General features: G+C 44.8%; 1 protein-coding gene across 4 annotated transcripts in view; it reads left to right on the top strand.

Annotated features, from left to right (window-relative positions):
* The window catches only part of ANKRD17 (ankyrin repeat domain 17), a 68,626-nt gene that overhangs the window by 36,559 nt on the left and 10,592 nt on the right, over positions 1 to 21,475 (top strand). For 2 of the 4 annotated variants that reach the window (XM_059469903.1, XM_059469905.1), the window contains exons 5-22: positions 198 to 345; positions 1,432 to 1,665; positions 2,589 to 2,683; positions 5,635 to 5,872; positions 6,015 to 6,206; positions 6,576 to 6,685; positions 7,387 to 7,474; positions 8,030 to 8,157; positions 8,555 to 8,698; positions 9,332 to 9,434; positions 10,934 to 11,692; positions 16,820 to 16,965; positions 18,058 to 18,169; positions 18,315 to 18,460; positions 19,459 to 19,601; positions 20,036 to 20,249; positions 20,603 to 20,778; positions 21,025 to 21,187. In XM_059469903.1, coding sequence (XP_059325886.1) covers positions 198 to 345; positions 1,432 to 1,665; positions 2,589 to 2,683; positions 5,635 to 5,872; positions 6,015 to 6,206; positions 6,576 to 6,685; positions 7,387 to 7,474; positions 8,030 to 8,157; positions 8,555 to 8,698; positions 9,332 to 9,434; positions 10,934 to 11,692; positions 16,820 to 16,965; positions 18,058 to 18,169; positions 18,315 to 18,460; positions 19,459 to 19,601; positions 20,036 to 20,249; positions 20,603 to 20,778; positions 21,025 to 21,187 — 3,339 coding nt within the window. Of the gene's footprint in view, positions 1 to 197; positions 346 to 1,431; positions 1,666 to 2,588; positions 2,684 to 5,634; positions 5,873 to 6,014; positions 6,207 to 6,575; positions 6,686 to 7,386; positions 7,475 to 8,029; positions 8,158 to 8,554; positions 8,699 to 9,331; positions 9,435 to 10,933; positions 11,693 to 16,816; positions 16,966 to 18,057; positions 18,170 to 18,314; positions 18,461 to 19,458; positions 19,602 to 20,035; positions 20,250 to 20,602; positions 20,779 to 21,024; positions 21,188 to 21,475 lie in introns of all 4 variants that reach the window. The other 2 variants (XM_059469902.1, XM_059469904.1) reach the window with 1 other exon arrangement.

Raw genomic sequence — 21,475 nt, 5'->3', positions numbered from 1 at the left:
TTTTGTGCACCTGGAAGAGGGTGTTAAGGTAGTGAGAAATGGCAGACGAGTCTCACACATACACTAAATGTTGCTGATACATTCTGGGTGCCTATTTTGTGCCAGGATTGCTCACCCAGCACTGGGGTGAAGGTGGGGGTTGGTAGTGCAGGGGCAGGGTTTGTCCCTCGGTGTTGCTGATCGGTGTCTCTTGGCAGGTTCTCCTGGCAATGCATGCCAATGTGGAGGACCGGGGAATCAAGGGAGACATCACACCTCTGATGGCTGCTGCCAACGGCGGGCACGTCAAAATTGTCAAGCTGCTGCTAGCTCACGGTGCTGATGTGAATGCACAGTCATCCACAGGTAAAGGGGCTCTTGGGAACCACTGCAGAGCTGGCATTTGCTCTGTGCAGGCAACTTGGTGTGGAAGTTCGGGAGCCATGGCTCTTAGCCCAGCTAGGCAGAATGCTTCCTTGTGGTTTTGCCATTTAAATTCCCTTTTCTAAGTGGAACTCTGAAGTATTGTTGGATGCAGATCAAGTATTGTGGAGATGTAGAAAGGTGGATAAGGCCAGTTAGTAACTCGAAGGTGTTTGAGTACCTAGGATTTGTTGTCACATTTTAAGCACAGTTTAGTAAATTTGTGTGTATGTGGAAAAGTTATGTGGTGGCAGGTCAGGAAACCCAAGGGGAAAAGTGAGAAGAGGGCCTCCCCTTCCACTGTTCCCGTGGTAATTTGCTAGCGATTTGTGTTGAAGTGACCAGATTGGGAAATCCTGTAAGTTTTTGTAACCTGGAAGTGGAGAGCTGGTGTGTAGTCAGCAGTACCTGATGAGTGGAGAGCTGACCCTGAGTGAGGGGGAGAGGGGGATTACCAGAAGACACCTTATTTATTTTTTAATTTTTTTTTTCAGTGAAGCAGTTTTCTCAGTGGTAATATGGCCTTGACCTGTAACATTTTTCAAGGTGTCTTTCACAGAGGCAGATTCTTTGACTGTTGTGTGCAGATCCATGTTTTTGTATTTTTTCCACCGAAGTTTTTTTCCTCTCCTTGTAAAGACTGGGAACATTTTGGAACCAGTCCCTTGCAGGTGTTTAAGACCTGATTTAGAAGCAGCAGTTAATTCTGCTCTGGGTTTTGAGCTTTCATTTTACAGCATTACATGCTTTTGCTGATTAACAGGAATGTGGCTGGGGGTTTTGTGACTGGGCTAGAAATGGGAAGAGAGGTGCATAGTGCAGGCACAAGGAGGTCAGACACTCAATCTGTCAGCACCAGGCTGCTTGGTGCCACTGCTGATTCCCATCCCCCCATAGTTCTTCTGTAGTGTGAAAAGCCCTGTTCCATCAGGTATCCAGCTAGAAAGGGTGGAATGGAGCACCAGGTGAAGTTGTGGGTGAGGAAGGCCATAAGGCTGTGTTCCCAAGCCCTGTTCTCTCTGGCCCAAGGCAACACAGCCCTGACGTACGCCTGCGCCGGGGGCTACGTGGACGTGGTGAAGGTGCTGCTGGAGTCGGGCGCCAGCATCGAGGAGCACAACGAGAACGGGCACACGCCGCTGATGGAGGCGGGCAGCGCCGGGCACGTGGAGGTGGCCAGGGTGCTGCTGGAGAACGGGGCGGGCATCAACACGCACTCCAACGAGTTCAAGGAGAGCGCCCTGACGCTGGCCTGCTACAAAGGTACCGTACCGGGTGGGCACAGGGGTCAGGGACAGCCAGGAGTCCTTCAGCCTTGCTGCCCATGGCAGGGGAATTGAAAGGTGTGAGCACACCCTGTGCTGCTCTTGTCCTGGCTGTGATACCACTCAGGGCCAGCGTGCATTCCTTCAGCCTTGCTGCCCACCACCTGGGGAATTGAAAGGGTGTGAGTGCACACTGCTCTTGTCCTGGCTGTGATACCACACAGCACGCCTGCGCCATGTGCAGAATCATCTGTGTGCAGAGTCTGAGTATCAAGATCTAAAACTTTGGTCTTAGGTATGATTATTTAGAAGATGCTCTGTTAAACAAATGAAGGGACAAGGAGCTAATGTGTTATATTACAGAAAAAGTAAGCTAAACTTTCTGTATTACAGCTGTTTTATACCGGGTACCTCTGCTTAAATACAGCAGATACTTCATTTTAAAGGACTGGCACTGGCAAATCATGGAAGGTTTAGGACCTTGCCTTTTAGGTGTCCTTGCTGAGGCCTTTTCCTCCCTTAAAGCATTAGGCAGAAAAATTGCAGCACCCCAGAAAGGGATGAAGATGTTTAATTAAGACGCAAAATCTGTTCCTACAGCCCAGCAGCTGCTGTTTTAGTCACTTAGGACATGTTTTATTAGGCCATTTGCCATCATGGAGTACTTGATTTTGGTAACAGAGGTTCTTGTGTGGCACCTGTGTAGAAGTTGGTCTTAGTCTTTCATGTATATTTTTTACCAGCTACACTGATAAGCTGCTGTGCACGTAGATGGCAGAGATACAAACACACCTTTCCAGAGTGGACTCTTTATGTTGTATCACAGACATCCATGACCTTCATTATGTGCTTTAGAACACTATGAGTGTTGAAATGCACTTTCTCAAGCAGTTTCCTTCTGTTAACTATTTTTCCACACAGGCCATCTGGAAATGGTGAGGTTTCTGCTGGAAGCTGGTGCAGACCAGGAGCACAAGACAGATGAGATGCACACTGCTCTCATGGAGGCGTGCATGGTAAGAGATGTAAGGCTCGAGCAGTGAGGTCTGTGGGCTCTCTTTTCTTGCTGAAGATGGAGAAAGTGGTTCCTTTGAGTTTCTTTCTGGTACAGAATCTAACTGTGATGTTTTGGTTCTCTTGTCTGCTTCATGGGAACTTTAACTTTATTGTTAAACTGAGAATTATTTTCTTAAATTTTCTTTTTATCCTTCTCTCCAACTAGATTCCTCATGTGTTGGGATTTTCATGGCATTATTAGACTTGTGTAATGTCACACTGTGAACCCGTGGCTGTAGAGGAGGGCAGTGAATCCCTGTTTAGTCTGCCCTTCCCTGAAACAACTGCAATGGTTCTAAATCGGCCAGTTGTGTCTGCTGAAAGAAGTTAATGGTTTCACATGGGGGAATGATTAACAGAAACCATTACACTTCTTGAAAGTTGCTCCAAAGAAAGTCACGTAGGTAAACAGAACTCGAGCTGTCCTTTATCTCACCCTGAAATCTTACTAGAGCAGCCACATGAATATCCTTGGCCATGGTCTTGCAGCCAGTTCCTGGGAGTTGATGATAAAATGACCTTGTTTGATGTTGCAGTTGCCTTCTCATCAGGATGTTTTTTGTGGTGAAGCTATGGATCAAGCCTTCTTTTCCTTGTCATTCCCTTCTGCCCTTTTAACTCTTCTAATAGACTAAAAAAATTCCATCAGACCCACAGAGGATGTTAAGACCTAATTTTTGTTACAAATTACTGAGCAGTAGGAAAAAATTCTTCTCCCTTATTCCTGCAGGAAGCTGTTCCTAGGGAGGCAGTTCCATGCTGGTGCTCTGAACTGGCAGATAGTTCAGTCTCATACCTCAGCTCTGCTGACGAGAGAAGGAGCAGCTTTCTCTAGCAGTATTTAAAAGCCTTGCAGTGTGAAATGAAGCAGAGCAAAGACTTCCATCTCAGCATGTTCTTTTTGCAGAAACAGTTACTGCTCTTCAGTGGCACAAGAAAACTTCCTTCTCTGGAACAGCTTTGAGCTTGAATGTGTGCTCACAGAATTGTCTGTCTGTGGCATAGCCAGTGCAGGTTTAAACCCTTCTGCAGCCTTGTGGATTCAGGAAGACTTGTGCCTGAGAGTTTTTTCAGACAGCAGTTAATACCGATTTAATGCACAGGAGGTGTTGGACAGTGGCACTTGCCTTGTGGGAGCAAAAAGCAGGGTGATCTAGTTGGTGTTTCCTCTCGCTGAAGGACTGCTGCCCACAGAGCTTCAGCTTTAAAATGCAGCTGATGATCTTGTGAAGATTGCTCAGGTGACTTTTCCTGTTCCCTTAGCAGTTGGTAGGCTTTTCCTGGCTGTTGTAGGAGAGCTCAGCAGCCCCACCCCACTGCAGGGTTTATTAAAGCATGGATCCAGTTCCCTTGTGTGGTGGAGCTCCAGCAGTTCTCCTGCAGGCTGCTTGGCCCACATAGGAAGCTTTGAAGCAAGCCTGGGTGCTGTGTTGTGCCATCCTCAGCGTGGAGCAGGGGTGAGCAGGTAGCTGTCTTGCCAGAGCCTGATGGATGAGGCACTGTCTCTGCATTTCCCTGAGGAAAGATTCTTTATGGAGGCTTGGAGTTTTTCCCTAAAATAGTTCTGTCATTTCATGTAAAAGGTGAATATGTCCTAGTTAATGTCCTAGTTATTTTTCCGAGAGGAAGCCGTGCTTTGCTCCCTGGATATCAGAATAAGGCATGAAACACTTGAGAAAATGAAGCGGAAAAATGTCAGATGCAGTTTGGTGTTTTGTCTGGAAAAGAGATTTTTGGAGTTGTGGTTTCCAGCTTGGCAAGGATGGCTGTGGATGAGATTTGCTGCCTCTTAGGAATTAATCTGAAATCAAGGTGTACTTACCTCATTCAGAGACAACCTTGGGAATGCTTGTGTTCCTGGTGAGGGGCTGTTTTATTTGCTGCAGCCCTCCAGTGTTTTGTTTGTCAGATTTTGGTTCCTCCAAGTTGGAATGGTGGCCATCTCCTCGTGGAGAAAACCAGCTTGGAGACTTCTTGCTGTTGTTGGAGCGCAGCGACCCAGCCAGGCACTGCTTCTGTCTGAACAAAGCAGTGTGGAATGGCAATTGGATGTGTCACTGTCAGGCCTCCAGTATAAACATGAAGCTGAAAAGCCACTTCAAATAGTTCCTGACTTTATGGAATACTGAAAATGAGATGGACATCCTGTGTTGATGTATATTGCAAGGAAGAAAGCAAATTTAAGAGCTGCCTTTTGGTAGAAGGGGTGTGATCACAGTGGAGCATGATCATGGTGTCTGGAAAACCCTGCCAGAATGCTGCCAAGGAAAAGCTGTTGCTCGGGTGGGTGGCTCCTGGGATGTGTAAGGAACCCCTGACAAGTGGTCTCATTTTGGCTTTTCACTTGGAAGGAGAAAGTAAGTCTTGACTCTGCTGTTAAATTGAGCAGTGAAATGGTTTTGCAGGGGCCATGAGGCAAGCCCAGGTCAGTGTGCATAGCTGCTTTGTAAGGAAGGGAGGAAGCAAAAGAATCTCACTGTTGTTCTTGTGGAGGAGACAAGCTTCTAAAATAGTCATGAGCTCCCTCTTGACTTTCTGGGCTTTATTTTGGAGTTTCCCCCTGCCCCAAGGAAGTTGATCCCAAACACCTGAACTGGAGTCTGATACAAAGTTGTCCAGCTTGTTGCTTACACCATTGACAGAGAGGTCTGATATGAGGTTCATAGCACATATTTAGTAAAATGTGCTCAGCATTTCTACAGGTGCGTGTTCAGTAGGAGACCTTATGCTTTATCCAAATACTTAGGGAAAATAGCCAGAAAAACTGTTCATTGTATTTTTGGACTCATTTTACTCCCTCATGGCTTTTTGTGTATTTTGAGGGAATTTGAGTCTGTGGCAAAACCATGGAGAAAAGCAGTTTTTCCATTTGGTCAGTCTTCTGATCTTATTTTTTTTTTTGCCTTTGCAGGATGGTCACGTGGAAGTGGCAAGGTTACTCCTGGACAGCGGAGCTCAGGTGAACATGCCTGCCGACTCCTTCGAGTCCCCGCTGACCCTGGCAGCCTGTGGTGGGCACGTGGAGCTGGCAGCTCTGCTGATTGAACGTGGAGCTAACTTGGAAGAGGTCAATGATGAGGGATACACGCCGCTGATGGAGGCAGCTCGGGAAGGCCACGAGGAGATGGTGGCACTGTTACTTGGGCAAGGTAACGCTGCTCAGCAGGCTGGGGAAGAAGCTCTGAGCTGCTTTGATTTTTGCTTTCTTTGGTTATAAGATGCCTTGTGCATGTGGAGGTGGTTTGTGTGCTGATGCTGCCCTCTGTAACCAGTGTTTTGTGTTGTTTGCAGGAGCAAACATCAACGCTCAGACAGAGGAGACGCAGGAAACCGCACTGACTCTGGCTTGCTGCGGAGGGTTTCTGGAGGTGGCCGATTTTCTCATTAAAGCAGGAGCTGACATAGAACTTGGCTGTTCCACACCTTTGATGGAGGCTGCTCAAGAGGGGCATTTGGAGCTGGTCAAATATTTGTTAGCTGCGGGTATGGAGTCGTTTTGTTAATGCTTTTGTAAACGCTTAATCTAAAGAGAAAAATACTTTGTCCGACAGTCATTACATTTTCTTTAGCAGCTTCTTGAACTTGACTGTGAAGGTCTTTGAAGCCCAAAGTAATTTACTGGTTGGACTCTAATTTAGCTTGTGAAGATTGAGTTGATGTAAACTTGTTTGGAGCTAACTTGCAGTTTGTTTTTATTCCTCTTAGAGTACAGTCAGGTCATCAGTTTAATAGATGCTGGATTGGAAGGGGGAAGCTTCATTTGCTGTTTGATCCTGTAAAGATTGTGGAAGCTTGTATGTTTTCTGTAATGCCCATCATAAAGCTTCCAGTATTTTGTCCTTGCTGTTTCAGGGGCTAATGTGCATGCAACAACAGCAACAGGTGACACGGCACTGACGTACGCCTGTGAAAATGGCCACACTGATGTAGCAGATGTCTTACTTCAGGCAGGTGCAGATCTGGTAAGTCATTTACCTCCCTTAAAAATGTTAGTAAGATATTAAATTATCAGCATCTGATATTCTTCCTGTTTCTGTGTTCATTGATGAAAATTTACACATTCTTTAATGTATTTTGGGCTATTAGATTACCCCAAAGTACAGAGGTCAGTTACAGTCCTCTGGTGATTGATGTCTAAAGCATTTCCAAGCCATTCAAGGTTGCCTGGACAGGAAAAGAGGGAATTTGATTCTTTTAACGTGGTACTCAGCTTCAAATTGTTGAGTTGATTCTGGGTTAGTCCTTGTTCCTGCAAATCTGTTCTATTCCTTATGCATCAGATAGTTGACAGTCTGTTTGGTGTGCTGTCATGGAATTAAGATGATGGAGGTAAACTGATTTTTCCTTTTCAGCGTACCAGTGTGTTATCAAAAAGTGATGTTAGGTGTGTCAGAAGATGTCCTGCTTAACTAAAATCCCCCTCATGTGCCTTGAATGCTTTTTGTCCAGGAGTCCCACCTGTGCAGACACAGGTGGTGAATGGTTCACCTGCATTCAAGATACCCTCAGTTCAAACATTAGCTGAATATTTATGGCTAAGTGTGTGAAACAGTAGAGAAGGATGTTCTGTGTCTAGCATCTTTCCATTCAAAAACTCAGGAGGCTGGCTTGCCTTCTTTCACATGCCACTTTGGATTTTGAAGCCTTTCTTTATCTACTCTAGGAGCATGAATCAGAAGGTGGAAGAACCCCACTCATGAAAGCTGCCAGGGCAGGTCATGTTTGCACTGTTCAGTTCTTGATTAGCAAAGGTAAGAATGTGGAATGGTTTGCGTTTTCCTGACATTAAAAATACTTCAAGTTAAGAACATGTCAGAGCTAGTGTAATTTCCTTGGATTTGTTTTAAATGTCCTAGCTCCAGTAGGCAATTGATTCTCCAACTAGGCATGCAGTGATTACCTGTGGGTTCTGCTGAGATTGGTGGAACTGCATGTAGTTGTAAAAATAGTGTATTTCAGTCTGTAATTCCTAGTAAAAGCAGCAGTATTAGGGATCCCTGGGGTCTTCATGCCCCATGGTGCAGCTTTGGAGCACGGTATTTGGCAGTTGAACTACAAGTCCCTTTTGGTTTCCAGAGTTTGACTGTAGTTTGCTTGATGTTTCAATACAAACCAGGAATTTCCATTTTCCTTCTCCTGGGCTGATTGTCATGAGTTTTCTTGTCCCTACCTTGTATGGAGTAGGACATGTGGCAGGATGGAGTTTTCCCTGTGTAGATTGCAGAGCAGTTAATTGTGTTAGATTTGACAGAGGTGCTACCTGTTGAAGTGAGTTTCAGCTGATGTTTGCCCTTGTGTTTGTGCAGGAGCAAACGTGAACAGGACCACAGCGAACAACGATCACACAGTGCTGTCGCTGGCCTGTGCCGGAGGTCACCTGGCGGTGGTGGAGCTACTGCTCGCTCATGGTGCTGATCCCACACACAGACTCAAGGTTTGTCTCTCACCTCCCTCATTTTCCTCTGAAACTCAGGATAACCAGCTGGGTTTTCTCCTTTTGTGTTCCCTACAACTCACCCAGCTTGTGATGATTTAAGTGGAAGTTTGCACAAGCAGATGTTCTGCTCGTGTATGTGTTGTTGGAGTTAGTGCAGGTCTCTTTGATCATCATGAGTATTAAGTGCTGATTGTGGAAGGGGAAAATTTTTTAAAGTATTATTAAATTTTTTTTTAATACTTCATCAAGCCTGCAAGTTTAGATGTGAGCTTGTGGAGATGGAGTATTTACTAGAGCAGAAAGCAGTCCCATAGGTAGTGTGTTGTGTGTCCCAAAATGCTGCAGTGCAGTTTTCATGATGCTCTGTTCTAACTGTGTGCTCTTTCCCTGTCAGGATGGATCGACCATGCTGATCGAGGCGGCCAAAGGCGGTCACACCAGCGTGGTTTGTTACCTTCTAGATTACCCAAACAACTTGCTTTCTGCTCCTCCACCTGATGCCACTCAGCTGACCCCACCATCCCATGACCTCAACAGGGTAAGATTCCAGGGCTCATGGTATGCATGGTTTTTTTGCACTTGATTACTCAAGAGTTTAAAGGTGAGAGAAGAGTCAATCATGTCCTATCGTAAACTGTAGTTGAGCACACTTAAAATTACTTAGAGTTGCAAACCTGTTCTATTCCTTACATATCAGATAGCTGACAGTCTGTTTGGTGTGCTGTAATGGAATTAAGATGATGGAGGTAAACCGATTTTTACTTTTGGGGAAGACTTTTGAACGTTATGATGTAGTGCTCTCATCATTCTTACTGTTCTCTAAGTATTGCTGGAAAAAAACACTGAGGGTGGACAAAACCAGCAAGTGCAAAGATCTGCTTAAATGAAACTACAGAATTGAATTTATGGCTTGTATTTGCTGTACTACAGTACAGCACTGTACCAGGCTGAGTATAGTTCTGCAAGTAATTTTTTAGGTTAAAAATGCAAAGTATGTGGAGATCACATGATCTGTAGGTGTTAATTATTGAACTCAGCATATTAAAAACTATATTGAATGTTGTTAGTCACCATTAAAGTCTACTTTTCTAACAGATTTTGTTTGCCTTGTGTTGAATTGTAACTAGCACAGAGTATGAGAAAAGTAATCTGTTAGTATCCGACGTTTTAGGCTCCTCGAGTACCAGTGCAGGCGCTGCCCATGGTCGTCCCACCCCAGGAGCCTGACAAACCCCCTGCTAATGTCGCCACAACCCTTCCCATCAGAAACAAAGGTCAGTCCTAGTTCTGCAGCTTATTTTCTAAATATCCTTCCTAGGTAGAAGATAGAGGCTTGCACTTGTAGCAGAGTAGCTCCTATGAAGAGTGTTTATGGATTCAGTCAAGGAAACTGCAATTTTGATTTTTTTTTTAATTATTTTTTTAAGGATTTGTTTGTCCACCAAGTCAGTCATCTAAACCTCTAATCATAAAACATCAAGAAATCTGCCTAAGTAAATCTGTTAAAATCTCTAGTCTGACACACTGAACTAATGCAGAATGTTACCCAGAAGTCTATAGAAATTGGATAATGGAAGTTGCAAAACCCATGTTAATCTCCATATCATAGTTGATTTGATAACTTGTGTTTCCTTAGGGTAGTAGTCTGGGAGTGGGTTTGACTAATTGGATTGAAGGCGGAATTTCTTGTGCAGTAAAATCTTTAGTCTGATGTGGCTCAAGTCCTCCTAGGACTAAATTTGCATCTATTTTGCTCTCGCCATTTTGACACTTAATGCTTTCTGTACTTAAGAATTCTCGTCAAAAACCAATTTTTATCAAGCATCAGCAGTAGCAAATACAGGCGTGCATGTCCTAAAATTAATCCTGTGTGTACACTTGTATTGTTCTGGAGATACAGCGAGGATGGCTGGAAGAAACTGGGCACCTCCACTGCCTCAGATCCTGAGTTTTGAGTTGCCTTTCGCCCTTCAAAATTAACCGATTGTTGCTTCTCCACCTGGTATGGCAGAGCATGTCAGCTGTGTTACTGGGGACTTCTGCATAAAACACCAGTTGGATTAGTCCATCGCTTGTTCTTGCAGGAAGGCTGAAATACTTGCCTTGCCTGGACAGAGAGCTGAGCTTTGACACAGGCAAAATCGTGTCTGCTGTGGATAAAACCTAGTGGCTAAAGACACCCTGTTAGGTCCTGCTAAATGTAAATGACAGTCCTGGGTTCTGGCACTCTTTGTCACCTGAGCAGAGCTGGATACCTGGAGTGAAAGGATGCCTAGTTGTAGAGAGCCTAGCACTTGTTAAAGCCTACCAAGTCGGTCACAAAGCCGGCAGCCTAGTCCCAGTCCTAGAGGTGTTTTTGTGTCCCGTGGGCTGCGCTTTCAGGGCTGTAAGCGTTTATGTCCCAACACCACACCAGACGCAGAGCACCAAGTAAAGAGGCAGCATATCCTTGCTTTTTGTTCCCAGTTTCCGTGTAGCAGCACTCAGTAGCAGCGGCTCGAGACAATCGCTTCTTTTGGCAAAAGTGTGCCGATTGCTGGAGCAGCCCTGTCACCGTAGCACAGGGCTCTGTGGGGTGCATGTGCACTGGTGTGGCCTGTTAAATTGCAGTCTGACTGCTGGGTACCCGTTGGCAGGTGTCCTTGGAGGGCCTTGGGGACACGCTGACCTCCCACGGGTGCCGTGCCACGCAGCGGCCCAGCAGTAGCTCTGTAATGAGGATGCCGTTGGTATGCACTTCCATTGCTTCTGAGGGGGTTTCTTTTTCACACAGCTGCTTCTAAACAAAAGTCCAGCAGTCATTTGCCAACAAACAACCAGGATGTACAGGGTTACATCACCAATCAGTCTCCAGAGAGCATTGTAGAAGAGGCCCAGGGCAAGTTGACAGAGCTGGAGCAGAGGATAAAAGAAGCCATAGAGAAGAACGCTCAGCTGCAGTCCCTGGAATTGGCACACGCCGACCAGCTCACCAAAGAGAAGATTGAGGAGCTGAACAAAACGAGAGAGGAGCAAATTCAGAAGAAACAAAAGATTTTAGAGGAACTGCAGAAAGTGGAGCGGGAGTTACAGCTGAAAACTCAACAGCAGCTAAAAAAGCAATATCTAGAGGTAAAAGCGCAAAGAATTCAGCTCCAGCAGCAGCAGCAGCAGCAACAGTCTTGCCAGCATCTGGGACTACTGACTCCAGTTGGGGTAGGAGAACAACTCTCAGAGGGAGACTATGCACGATTGCAGCAAGTGGACCCCATCTTGCTCAAGGATGACCCTCAGCAAGCTGCTGCGCAGACGGGTTTTGCACCAGTTCAGCCTCTGGCCATGCCACAAGCTTTGCCTCTGGCAGCAGGTTCCTTACCTCCAGGGTCCATCGCAAATCTTACAGAACTCCAAGGTGTTATAGTTGGACAGCCAGTGCTGGGCCAAGCACAACTAGCAGGGCTGGGGCAAGGAATACTGACAGAAACACAGCAAGGGTTAATGGTAGCCAGCCCTGCTCAGACGCTCAATGACACGCTGGATGACATCATGGCAGGTGGGTTTACATTGTTATGAGCAGGTATAATATTTGCTTGACCAGTTGAGGGTATGTCCACTTCTTTTTATGTGTGTGTGTGTGTGTGTGTGTGTGTTTGTGTATTCCCACGAGCTCTATGGCAAGCACCACTCGTCCTCTGATCCCTGTCTCAAGGAGTTGGGAAAAGTAGCTTTTAACTTTTCAGTTTGCAGGGTGAGCTGAGCTGTGCCTGTTGGTCAGGTTGGTATGGCGGAGTGGTGTTTTAAACTCGTCATGGTTTGGGGAAGGGTGTATTAAAGTTTATGTGGCCTGATTGTAGCTCAGGAATAGCACCATGATGGTGCTGGGTAGTGCTTTGGGCTAGCTGAGAGCTGACTTGCAGTAGGCTGAGCAGCTGTAGCACCACAAGTAGCCTCTAAAGTGTGAGGGACCCGTGGGTTTATCTTCAGAATAAGAGCTGCTCCACTTGGCCTTATGTAGTCTACTTATTGGAAGCTTTTATTTCTGCTTGGGAAAAAAAAAGGTGATAATCCTATGACTTTCTGAAACATCTCCTCATAAAAATGGCTGCCAGCAGAAAGCATGTTTAGCCTTACCAAACTCTTGTCATTGCTTCAGAGAATTCTCTGCCCGGTGACATGAATGCTCTAAGGCCTTAAGCAGTAAAACAGGAGAATGAAGCAGGTTTTAAATGAGAGTTGTCACTGCTGTTTTAGTTTACACCTCACTCAGTTGTGCTTCATCTGAACCCTTTCCATGCTAAAGCAATCATTGAAATACCCCTTAGCTGAACACAGGTGAACTGGTAGGACACAGTCTTAAAAAAAGGTCACTTGATGAAAAGGTACCAGATGCTCTTGGTTAAGCTGATGCACTGTCATTTTTACAAGTGCTGTCCATCTGAACAAGTCTGCTTTGCAAAGCTGTTGGCATGAGGGATGTGTGCCAGAGGAAGGCAGGTCTCAGAGAAAGTGTTGGCCCAGAGCTGTTCCTGCATGTACTGCCCGAGCTGGAGCACAGTAGTAGTACAGAGTCATGGAAGGTGTGCTAACTGATTAAAACTACCAGGTGGTGATTTTTTAAAGCACTTGGAACACCACTTTTGTGGTGAGACATCTGATGAGTGACCTTGTGTCCAGGCAAAGCTTCATTAAAGGTGACAAAAACTTCTTTGCTGGAAATCTCATGTTAGAATTGAAGCATAAGTGTAAAGATTGGGAGTGGATGAAAACACAAACACAAATGTAGGCATGAAAAAGTAGATTAAATGACATATAACATGTACTGACAGTAACAGTTTCTCTCATGGAACTGCTGGGATGCAGGACAACATGAATTTAAAAGGTGGGATGTTTGCAGTTGTTGGTAACTTACAAAGAATCTGTGCAATGCACTTGAGTTGTGTTTAAATACAAGTTAACCTAGAGTTAGGACGTTTGGGACCTGTTTAGCTACATGTCACATCCTGAGCAGGTGTCATTCCAGGTCACCTGCTGCATACCTGAATGCCTGTTTGTGCCTTTTTGGGCAGTCAGGTATTTCCAGTGGGAATTGGAGGGAATATTCTGGTTCTGCTGAGCCCCACTTGTTGGTAGTGTGTGCACACGTGCAGTTGGGAACGAAGTCTGAATTCGTTTTCTGTCAAGTGCCTGTGATTATAGGGTAGTTTTTTTTAGCAAGGACAGACACAGGCCTGAGTACAGAACTTCAGTGCTAGCCTGTAGTGAGTCCACAAATCACAGTTTAAAATGTGGAGCTGAAATGGGCTCAGTGTAACACACAACATTTAAGTAGCCACTAAATATTTGGTCAATAACTCCGTGTACTGCTTTAAAAGAAGCTTCTAGTGTATTCTCAGAGATGTAAATTCTTGTTTCAGAGATGCCCTGAGTTTAGTTCCATTGCAGAGCTGTGTTTGCAGCACGAGTTGCAGAAACAAAGCTTCACCTTGACTGTGCAAACTTGATTTAATGTGCATCTCTGTGCTTTATTAGTTGAAAACAATGGCTAACTAGTAAATAATAGTTAATTTTTTCCTTTGGGCTCCTTTATGATCCTGCTGGAGTTGAGGACAAGCAAAAGGTTTGCTCTTGAGCTTCAGATGTCAGGCAAGTTTTTTGCTTGCTGTGAGGCACATAAAAAGTATTTTTTAGGGTTAGTTGTGTAAGGCTTGTATGGAAACATTGCATCTGTTAAGTGATGTGGTAAAGATCCAGGGAGAAAAATCACCTTGTTTTCAATAGCAAGGTTTTTACAAAGTAGGAACCATTCCAAGGATTGTGTCCAGTCACAGAGCTTTGCAAAGAACTTCAGGAATCTTGAAGCTCTTGATAAAATGCATTCCTGGAAGCTCCCTTGTGGGTTGAGTCAGTTGGAAATGCAGCTGTCTGAATTAAAACGTCAGAAAGCAAGCTGTAAGCTTTTCACAGAGACTCAATACTGGAAAAACAAACGACAATAGAGTGCCAGCATCCCAGGAAAATCAGGTTGTGTCCCACTTGGGGCCTGAGCAGGAGCTGGTTTCACATGGGGCTGGCCTGCCTTAGGCTGCCTTGCACACTGTTGACTAATAACCACCAGGACTGCAGGTGTGCAGTGGTTCTCAGCCCCATCCAAGGAGCCCTTCTTGCACAGCAGCAGCCCAGTGTTGGTGTTGGAATTCAGAACATAACCTGCACTGTTACAGTCCAAGGCATGTTCTGCATCTCAAGTGCTCTAGAGTGATTTTAATCCTGTGTGGCACCAACATGGTTTGTAATAACTGAGGTGATACAGAGGAATTGGGGGCAGAGAAGGAACTGATGTGGAACAAGTCTGTAGAGCTGGCTTGAAACCAGCTGGAAAAAGCTGAGATGTCTCATACATGTCTTGTAAAGTATGTTTTTATTCGGTCCCTCGTGTTGCCTCATTGCTGTGTAGTGTGGAACAGTTTTTATCTGTCTGCTGTTGACAGTGCAGGAGATAAGGAATCAGTGCATAAGACCAATGCTGTGCTCGCAACAGGACAGCACTTGTGGGACATGTGATGGCCACCAGAAGTGGGGTTACAAGGCCATGTCACTCTGGTGAGGCCAGTGGGCACAGGGCAGGAGGTAGCTGCTCTGAGGGTGTCCTCTTTTCATCCAAGCTAAGAGACAGTTGAGATACGGACAGAAGAAAATCAAGATGAAGAGCAGGTCTGTTCCAAATATCAGTAAGCACAAAACTGATTGTCTGCTAGCCCAGCAAATGTCCAAGACTGGAACTGGAGTAGTCAAATGGTGCTTGGTGATGTCTTCTGACCAAGAAGCTTGATGAAGGTGTAGGTGCTCCTATACCAAGTCTTGTATATCCTAAACATTCCAATAGTGACCTAACTTGGAAGACTTGGTTATCCCAGGCATGAAATAAGGAAGTTTCCACGGTGAGGTACAGACTTGAGTTCACTTTGCCCTTAGGCCATTAGAGTAGGGCAAGGAGCAGAGTGCAGAGATAAATATTTGTGTCAGTGCTTTTAGCATGTAGAATCAAGTTGGTTACTCCTCTCAGAGCTACAGACTGCTCTGAAAACCTTTTGGGTTATTGAAAACTTTGAATATTTTAGTTTGGGTGCCATAAAAATTCTGTTCATCGCCCTTAGCATGTTCATTAGAAATTTGAACTCCACGCAGGTGATGTTGAAATAAATATAATCAAAGTGATTACCCATAAAAGTGGATATTGTGTCCAGTGAACTGTGCTGTAGGTATCTGAACTAAATTTGTGCATTATTGCTGGAGCACGTCTTTCTTTTTTGGGTTGGTTTGTTTTGTATTTTGGGGGTGAGGGGCAGTAATTTGGGGTTTTGGTTGCCTTTTCTTCCCTCACTACAAATGTAAAAAGTAGACTTCATCTCAACTGAGACCTTCTTAACTGACTTGATTTTTTTTTTTTTTTGCCTGAGAATTTACTAATGTCTCCTGTAATAGTGAAGATGCTTCCCAGTCTCCTTTTTGGGATTTGATTAGGAATTCTTAGAAGCTGTCTAAAATACATGCAGTTTTTGACCTTATGTCAAAATATTTTGGCGCATCTTCAGTATGTTAATTTTAATCCATACCTACTGTGATTTGTGAGATAACTTTTCCAAAGGCACTCAAAGATCTAGGTCAAGTGGGTTGGAATTCTGAATTCTGACTTTGGTAGGAAATTTTGTGTAGGAAGTCCAGAAATTAAATTAGTTCTGGGTGTAAAATACAGCTGCCTTGCAGAGGTGGGAGCACACAACTGGGCCTGTTAGGATACAGGTTTTGTGGCATCAGTTGGAAACTGTTCCATTTTGCAGTTTAAAGTGCTTTTGTCAGCTGGAAAGAAGTGTGTGCTGCTGCTTCACCTTCTCCTTTGCTGTTACACCTGAGAAACAGCTGGAGAAACACTGGAGAGGTGACAGGGAAAAAGCAGTGAGTTGTTGTGAGGAAAAGGAAGAAGGGTGTTGGGGTTTGCTGTGCGCTCCTGAAGGTGCCCTGCACAGAATGAACCTTGGGAGGCATGGCAGTCGGTGCTATCTGTGTTGTGTTCGTACACTGTTATCCCTGTCACTGGTGTTACCTTTGCTTACCTAACACCTGGACCAAACTCTCTGCAGCCTGCTCTTCCAAAGCTTCCACTTCTCTGGTTTCAGCAAATTCTGCTATGTGAGCATCCTGCCCTGTTGCTTTTTTGTGATGTTTATGGAGGGGTGGGGGTGAAGGTTGAACAGACTTCTACATGAAAACATTAAAACTTTTAAGAAAAATTGCATAGGTACCCGTTGGTTGGACTTGGTCTGCAGCCCTGCTTCCAAAGGTATGGAGCTCCAGGTCCAAATTATGGCTGATTTGTTGTAGGAAAGATCTTTGGGTTTAAAAAAAAACCAAAAACCTTTTGGTGGGCTTTTAGAATACATGTCAGTCTGATACTTAACTCTTTCTTTGATTGAATGGAGTAAACCTTTTTCATAGTTCAAATTCTGAGAGTTAAAGGATCAAAGGTTGGGCTCAATGTGTGGAATACATATATTTGTGGAAAACAACAGTTTTTGAGGAGTTCTATCTGTCGGTTGAAATTCATCCCACTGTCCCTTTATTGTCACATTACATTGGGAAGTATTTTGCTTTGACTTAGTGTGGTTCTTCTGTCCAACAGCAGTGAGTGGAAGAGCATCTGCAATGTCAAACACTCCTACCCACAGCATTGCAACCTCAGTGTCCCAACCTCAGACGCCAACTCCGAGTCCCATCATTTCTCCTTCAGCCATGCTGCCCATCTACCCTGCTATAGACATCGATGCCCAGGTGAGCCTGCCACTCCCACAGATGCACCAAGCTGCTTTTTCCTGCATCCTGAATAATTCAGTGGTGGCAAACAGCTCTGCTGTATAGTGGATTGAGCTCTGGAGACTGGGTTTGCTGCTTTTGGATAGGCAGAGCAACGCCCCCGAGAGTCACAACCCACTTTCCTCTGTGCTCACACCGAACAAAAAAAAAGGTCTCTGAATGACTAAACACTTGCATTTCTTATTCCTGTGTTGTCAGTGGCATTATGAGAAACAGCAGAGTTGCCTACTGACAGAAATTAAATGTTTCCTGGCCTGGTATCCTAAGACAAAAATAATCCTTAAAGCATTGCACACAGAGTTTTCAGTTGTGCTTCCAAGTTGTTTGCCAGAGATCACGGATGTGTGAAAGTCTTGAAAGTAATAATTGCTGTGATTTTTTTTTTTTTTTTTGAGCAAGAGGAAATAATTCAAGCTCTCATTTCCACTAAGGGAAAGACTTTTCTGTATGAAAATAACTGTTAAAAAGGCAGCTCTATTTTGACTTGGAGCTAGCTGGCCATCAGCAAAAAGCATACACATACTGACTGGCATATGCACCGCTCTGGGCTATACATAACATGACTGAGATTGGGCAGCATGGAGCAGAGCAAAGGCATGAGATCATTGGGGAGAAAAGGAAAGAAACTTCTGGAAACTCAGCCCTTGCTACTTAGTTGCTTGTGACACTTGGCTTGGATTGTGCTCTGAAAGCCTTTGGCTGGAGTGCCAAGCATTAAAGACAGAATTCTTACCTTCATTATACCATGTAAAGGTCACAGTCAAGCAGTGGTAAAGAGGTTAATCTGGTTAGCAGAGCACAGATGAGAGCTCAGTTCTTGAAGAATCTCAGTTCTTGTCAGGATTTCTTCTTAAACCTCCCAGCAGAGCTGCCTTGAGAGGTAGAATCCTGTCAGGAACTTGCACAGAGCTGTCAGGGGGGCACCCATAAACACGCTCTTAGCTTATGGAAGCTTTTCCTTTGGCATGAGTACAGTTATGTTTTGGCTATAGCAGGGGCTGTACTTGAAAAAGCAAGTATTTATCTTGTGTGTGTGTCTGTTTGGTTTAGACTGAGAGTAACCATGACACAGCCTTGACGCTGGCTTGTGCTGGTGGCCATGAAGAACTGGTACAAACCCTGCTGGAGAGAGGAGCTAACATTGAGCACAGGGACAAGAAAGGTGGGTGTCTCACCATGGCACTGTGAACCGTGTCTGCTTTGCCTGTGTGTCTCACTAAATAAATCCCCAGTAAACCTACACTTGATGTGAAACCTTCAGGCTTGCTCTTCTGGTGCTGTAACTCGTGTCATGTTTGCTGTTTCAGGGTTTACTCCGCTCATTTTGGCTGCTACAGCCGGCCATGTTGGGGTTGTGGAAATCTTACTGGATAATGGAGCTGATATTGAAGCCCAGTCTGAGAGAACCAAGGACACTCCCTTGTCTTTGGCTTGTTCAGGAGGGAGGCAAGAGGTGAAGTAAACCTTACATCTTGAGATGCAGTGTGTGAATGACATACTGTGTCAGTACAGTACAAGAATCTTCCAGAAAAGATAGAGTCACACAGGATGTGTGTTTTAAAAATGTGCAAAGGGCTTCACATTTTCCAATTTACACGTTGCCACATGTCTAATCTAGACTGCTTTTTCTCTTGATAACTGGACTGGTGCTGTCAGGTGTCCTCATGAATGCAGTCATTAGTGCCCCATTATGGGACTTTTTATCAGCATAATTAAATGTAGATATGAAAGTGAACACTATCATGAGTATTCTTGCTGAGAATCAGGAGTTAGACACAAATGGGTTACATATATAAGCATTAGAGTTTTTGGGGAAAGAAATTGGAAAAAGCTGAGCTTTGGGTGGCAGAGATGATGTCAGAACACCCTCCTGCCCAAATTTTGGGTTTGACAGTGTGTTTGTTCTGTGATTTCATGGGAAAACATTCTGATTGAGAATTGTGCAGGTCTGATCTAAACTTTTTTAATGCTTAAAACCTGAAAGTGAAGCAAATGTAATATTGCACTGGAAGTAACATCATGGGTTTTCACCTCAGTGTACACTGTGATTTTAAGTTGCTAGACAGTTCAGTTTCTGGTCATGTCCTCTGCAGGAGAGGACAAAAAGCAGGAGTACTTTGTATTCCATATTGAAACTGAATCTCTGGGTCTGGCACGCTTTAAAGATGGCTGAAATAATCATGAGGAGATCTGCTTTTTCTTAGTCTGCTGTTGAATTTAGTAGATTGATGAGCAGCCATGATAGATTTTTTTTTTAAAGGAAGTTTTACAGCGGCTTTGGGGACACAGGTGTGGCCTCATGAAGGCAAGGGGTATAGCGAAGCAACTGATTGAAGCGCCTTTCTTACCATTGACATCTTCCAACAGAACATTTAGGTCTAAAAAGCATTTGTGTTGGCTAGATTTGCAAGTTTGGGAGCAAACCAGATGTTGTGTGTTGAAACACTGCAGGTGGTGGAGTTGCTGCTAGCTCGAGGGGCAAACAAGGAGCACAGGAATGTGTCTGATTACACACCTCTGAGCCTCGCCGCCTCGGGTGGCTATGTGAACATTATCAAGATTCTGCTGAATGCTGGGGCAGAAATCAATTCCAGGCAAGTTCCCTTCACAGCCCTTATCTCGTGTGCTTGCTTGTGAGTTATGTGAGGAAAGCGTGTGTGTTTTCCCTGTGTAGTTTTCTCTGTGTGTGTGCATTTATGCCATGCTTTTGCATATGTTGGGAGGTAGAAAACAGCTCAGGTGTGAGCTGCAGGGGTACAAGGAAAGGGCCAAGCACAGGCTGTAAGTCATAAGCACACCTCATAAGAGATGCCCTTCAATTTGAAGCCGTCTAAAAGTAAAAGTGGAGTCTCTTAAATAGAAACACCTGTCCAAAACCATACTTGCTGTGCAGAACCTTTTGTAGGTTCAGTAGAAGTTGGTATGCAGCTGATTTTTCAGTGTGTGAATTCTCTGCCTCCATTAGTTTATTATAGTCACATTTCTGAAATAACCTTTGAAACAGTTGTGTTTCTTTCTTCTCTTTCAGAACTGGTAGCAAATTGGGCATTTCTCCCTTGATGCTGGCAGCCATGAATGGGCACACTGCTGCTGTCAAGCTGTTACTGGACATGGGCTCTGATATAAATGCCCAGATCGAGACCAACAGGAATACAGCTCTGACTCTGGCCTGTTTCCAGGGAAGAACTGAGGTGGTCAGCCTGCTGCTTGATAGAAAAGCTAACGTGGAGCACAGAGCCAAGGTAAAGAGCAAACAGCCGGAGGGGGCTCCAGAGGGAGGTGCTTGTAAGTCATGGTGTCTGCATTGGTACCTGATTTTCTTGCCTTTGTGCAAGTCAATTTCTCTAGTTCAGTTCTCCAGTCCAGTTAACTAAACCAGATGTCATATAGAAAAAAAAATGGCTGCATTTAAGGAGTAAGATTTTGGTGGTTGCAAAGCTCATCAAAAAATGTGTTTCTTCAAATAAATGTTGATTTATCATGTGGTGCTTACAAGCATAAGAACAGTAACCCATGGTGTTTGTGAGTCAGATAAGCACTGTGTCTCAGGTAAGCCACTCTCCCCCCACTAATGGCTTCTGTCTGCTTGTCCCAGACCGGTCTCACTCCGTTGATGGAAGCAGCCTCCGGGGGATACGCAGAGGTGGGCAGGGTCCTGCTGGACAAAGGTGCAGATGTCAACGCTCCCCCAGTCCCTTCATCTAGAGACACAGCTTTAACCATTGCAGCAGACAAGGGGCACTACAAGTTCTGTGAGCTCCTCATTAGCAGGTATGCTGTTGGCATGTGAGCAGCTTGAAGGGAAACGTGGCTGTGTTTACGCTCCATTGTCCCCATGTACAATCATATTTCCAAATAGCCAGCAGGGGGTCAAGAAATGGGAAAGGTTCTGTGTGTCTGTTGACTGCTGTCACATAATTTAATTTATCCCAAGGACTCAAATGAAGTTTTTTTAAGGGTCAGAGTGCTTCCTGTTGCCTAAATGCAGGGTTTTGATGGCATGTGTTTGGTTTGTAGGGGAGCTCACATCGATGTGCGGAACAAGAAGGGTAATACTCCCCTGTGGCTGGCAGCAAATGGGGGGCATCTTGATGTGGTCCAGCTGCTGGTCCAGGCTGGAGCTGACGTGGATGCAGCTGATAACAGGAAAATAACTCCTCTCATGGCAGCCTTCCGAAAGGTAGGTGGTGGAGTTCAGCTTTTCTCTTAGCAGGATTGTCCTGTTCATCCCTACATAGCTGTTAGAAATAGAGCATACTGACAGAAGCTACATATTTAATAATATCTCAGTTAATTTGAGTATTTGGCATTGAATCTTCAGAAACAGGTACATGTGTCCCCTGTGTAATGCCTGTGTTCAATTCTAATTGCAATTTGCTTTATAGGCAGTGAAGTGAGTCTGGTTCTGGTGTGTGGGGGGTGAAATTTGCAGGGTTTCTGTGTGATAGAAGTGGGGGGAAATAGGATT

This window comes from Ammospiza nelsoni, chromosome 4, assembly GCF_027579445.1.
Source record: "Ammospiza nelsoni isolate bAmmNel1 chromosome 4, bAmmNel1.pri, whole genome shotgun sequence".
NCBI classification, from domain to species: Eukaryota; Metazoa; Chordata; class Aves; order Passeriformes; family Passerellidae; genus Ammospiza; species Ammospiza nelsoni.
This window is presented reverse-complemented; position numbering and strand designations above follow the sequence as displayed.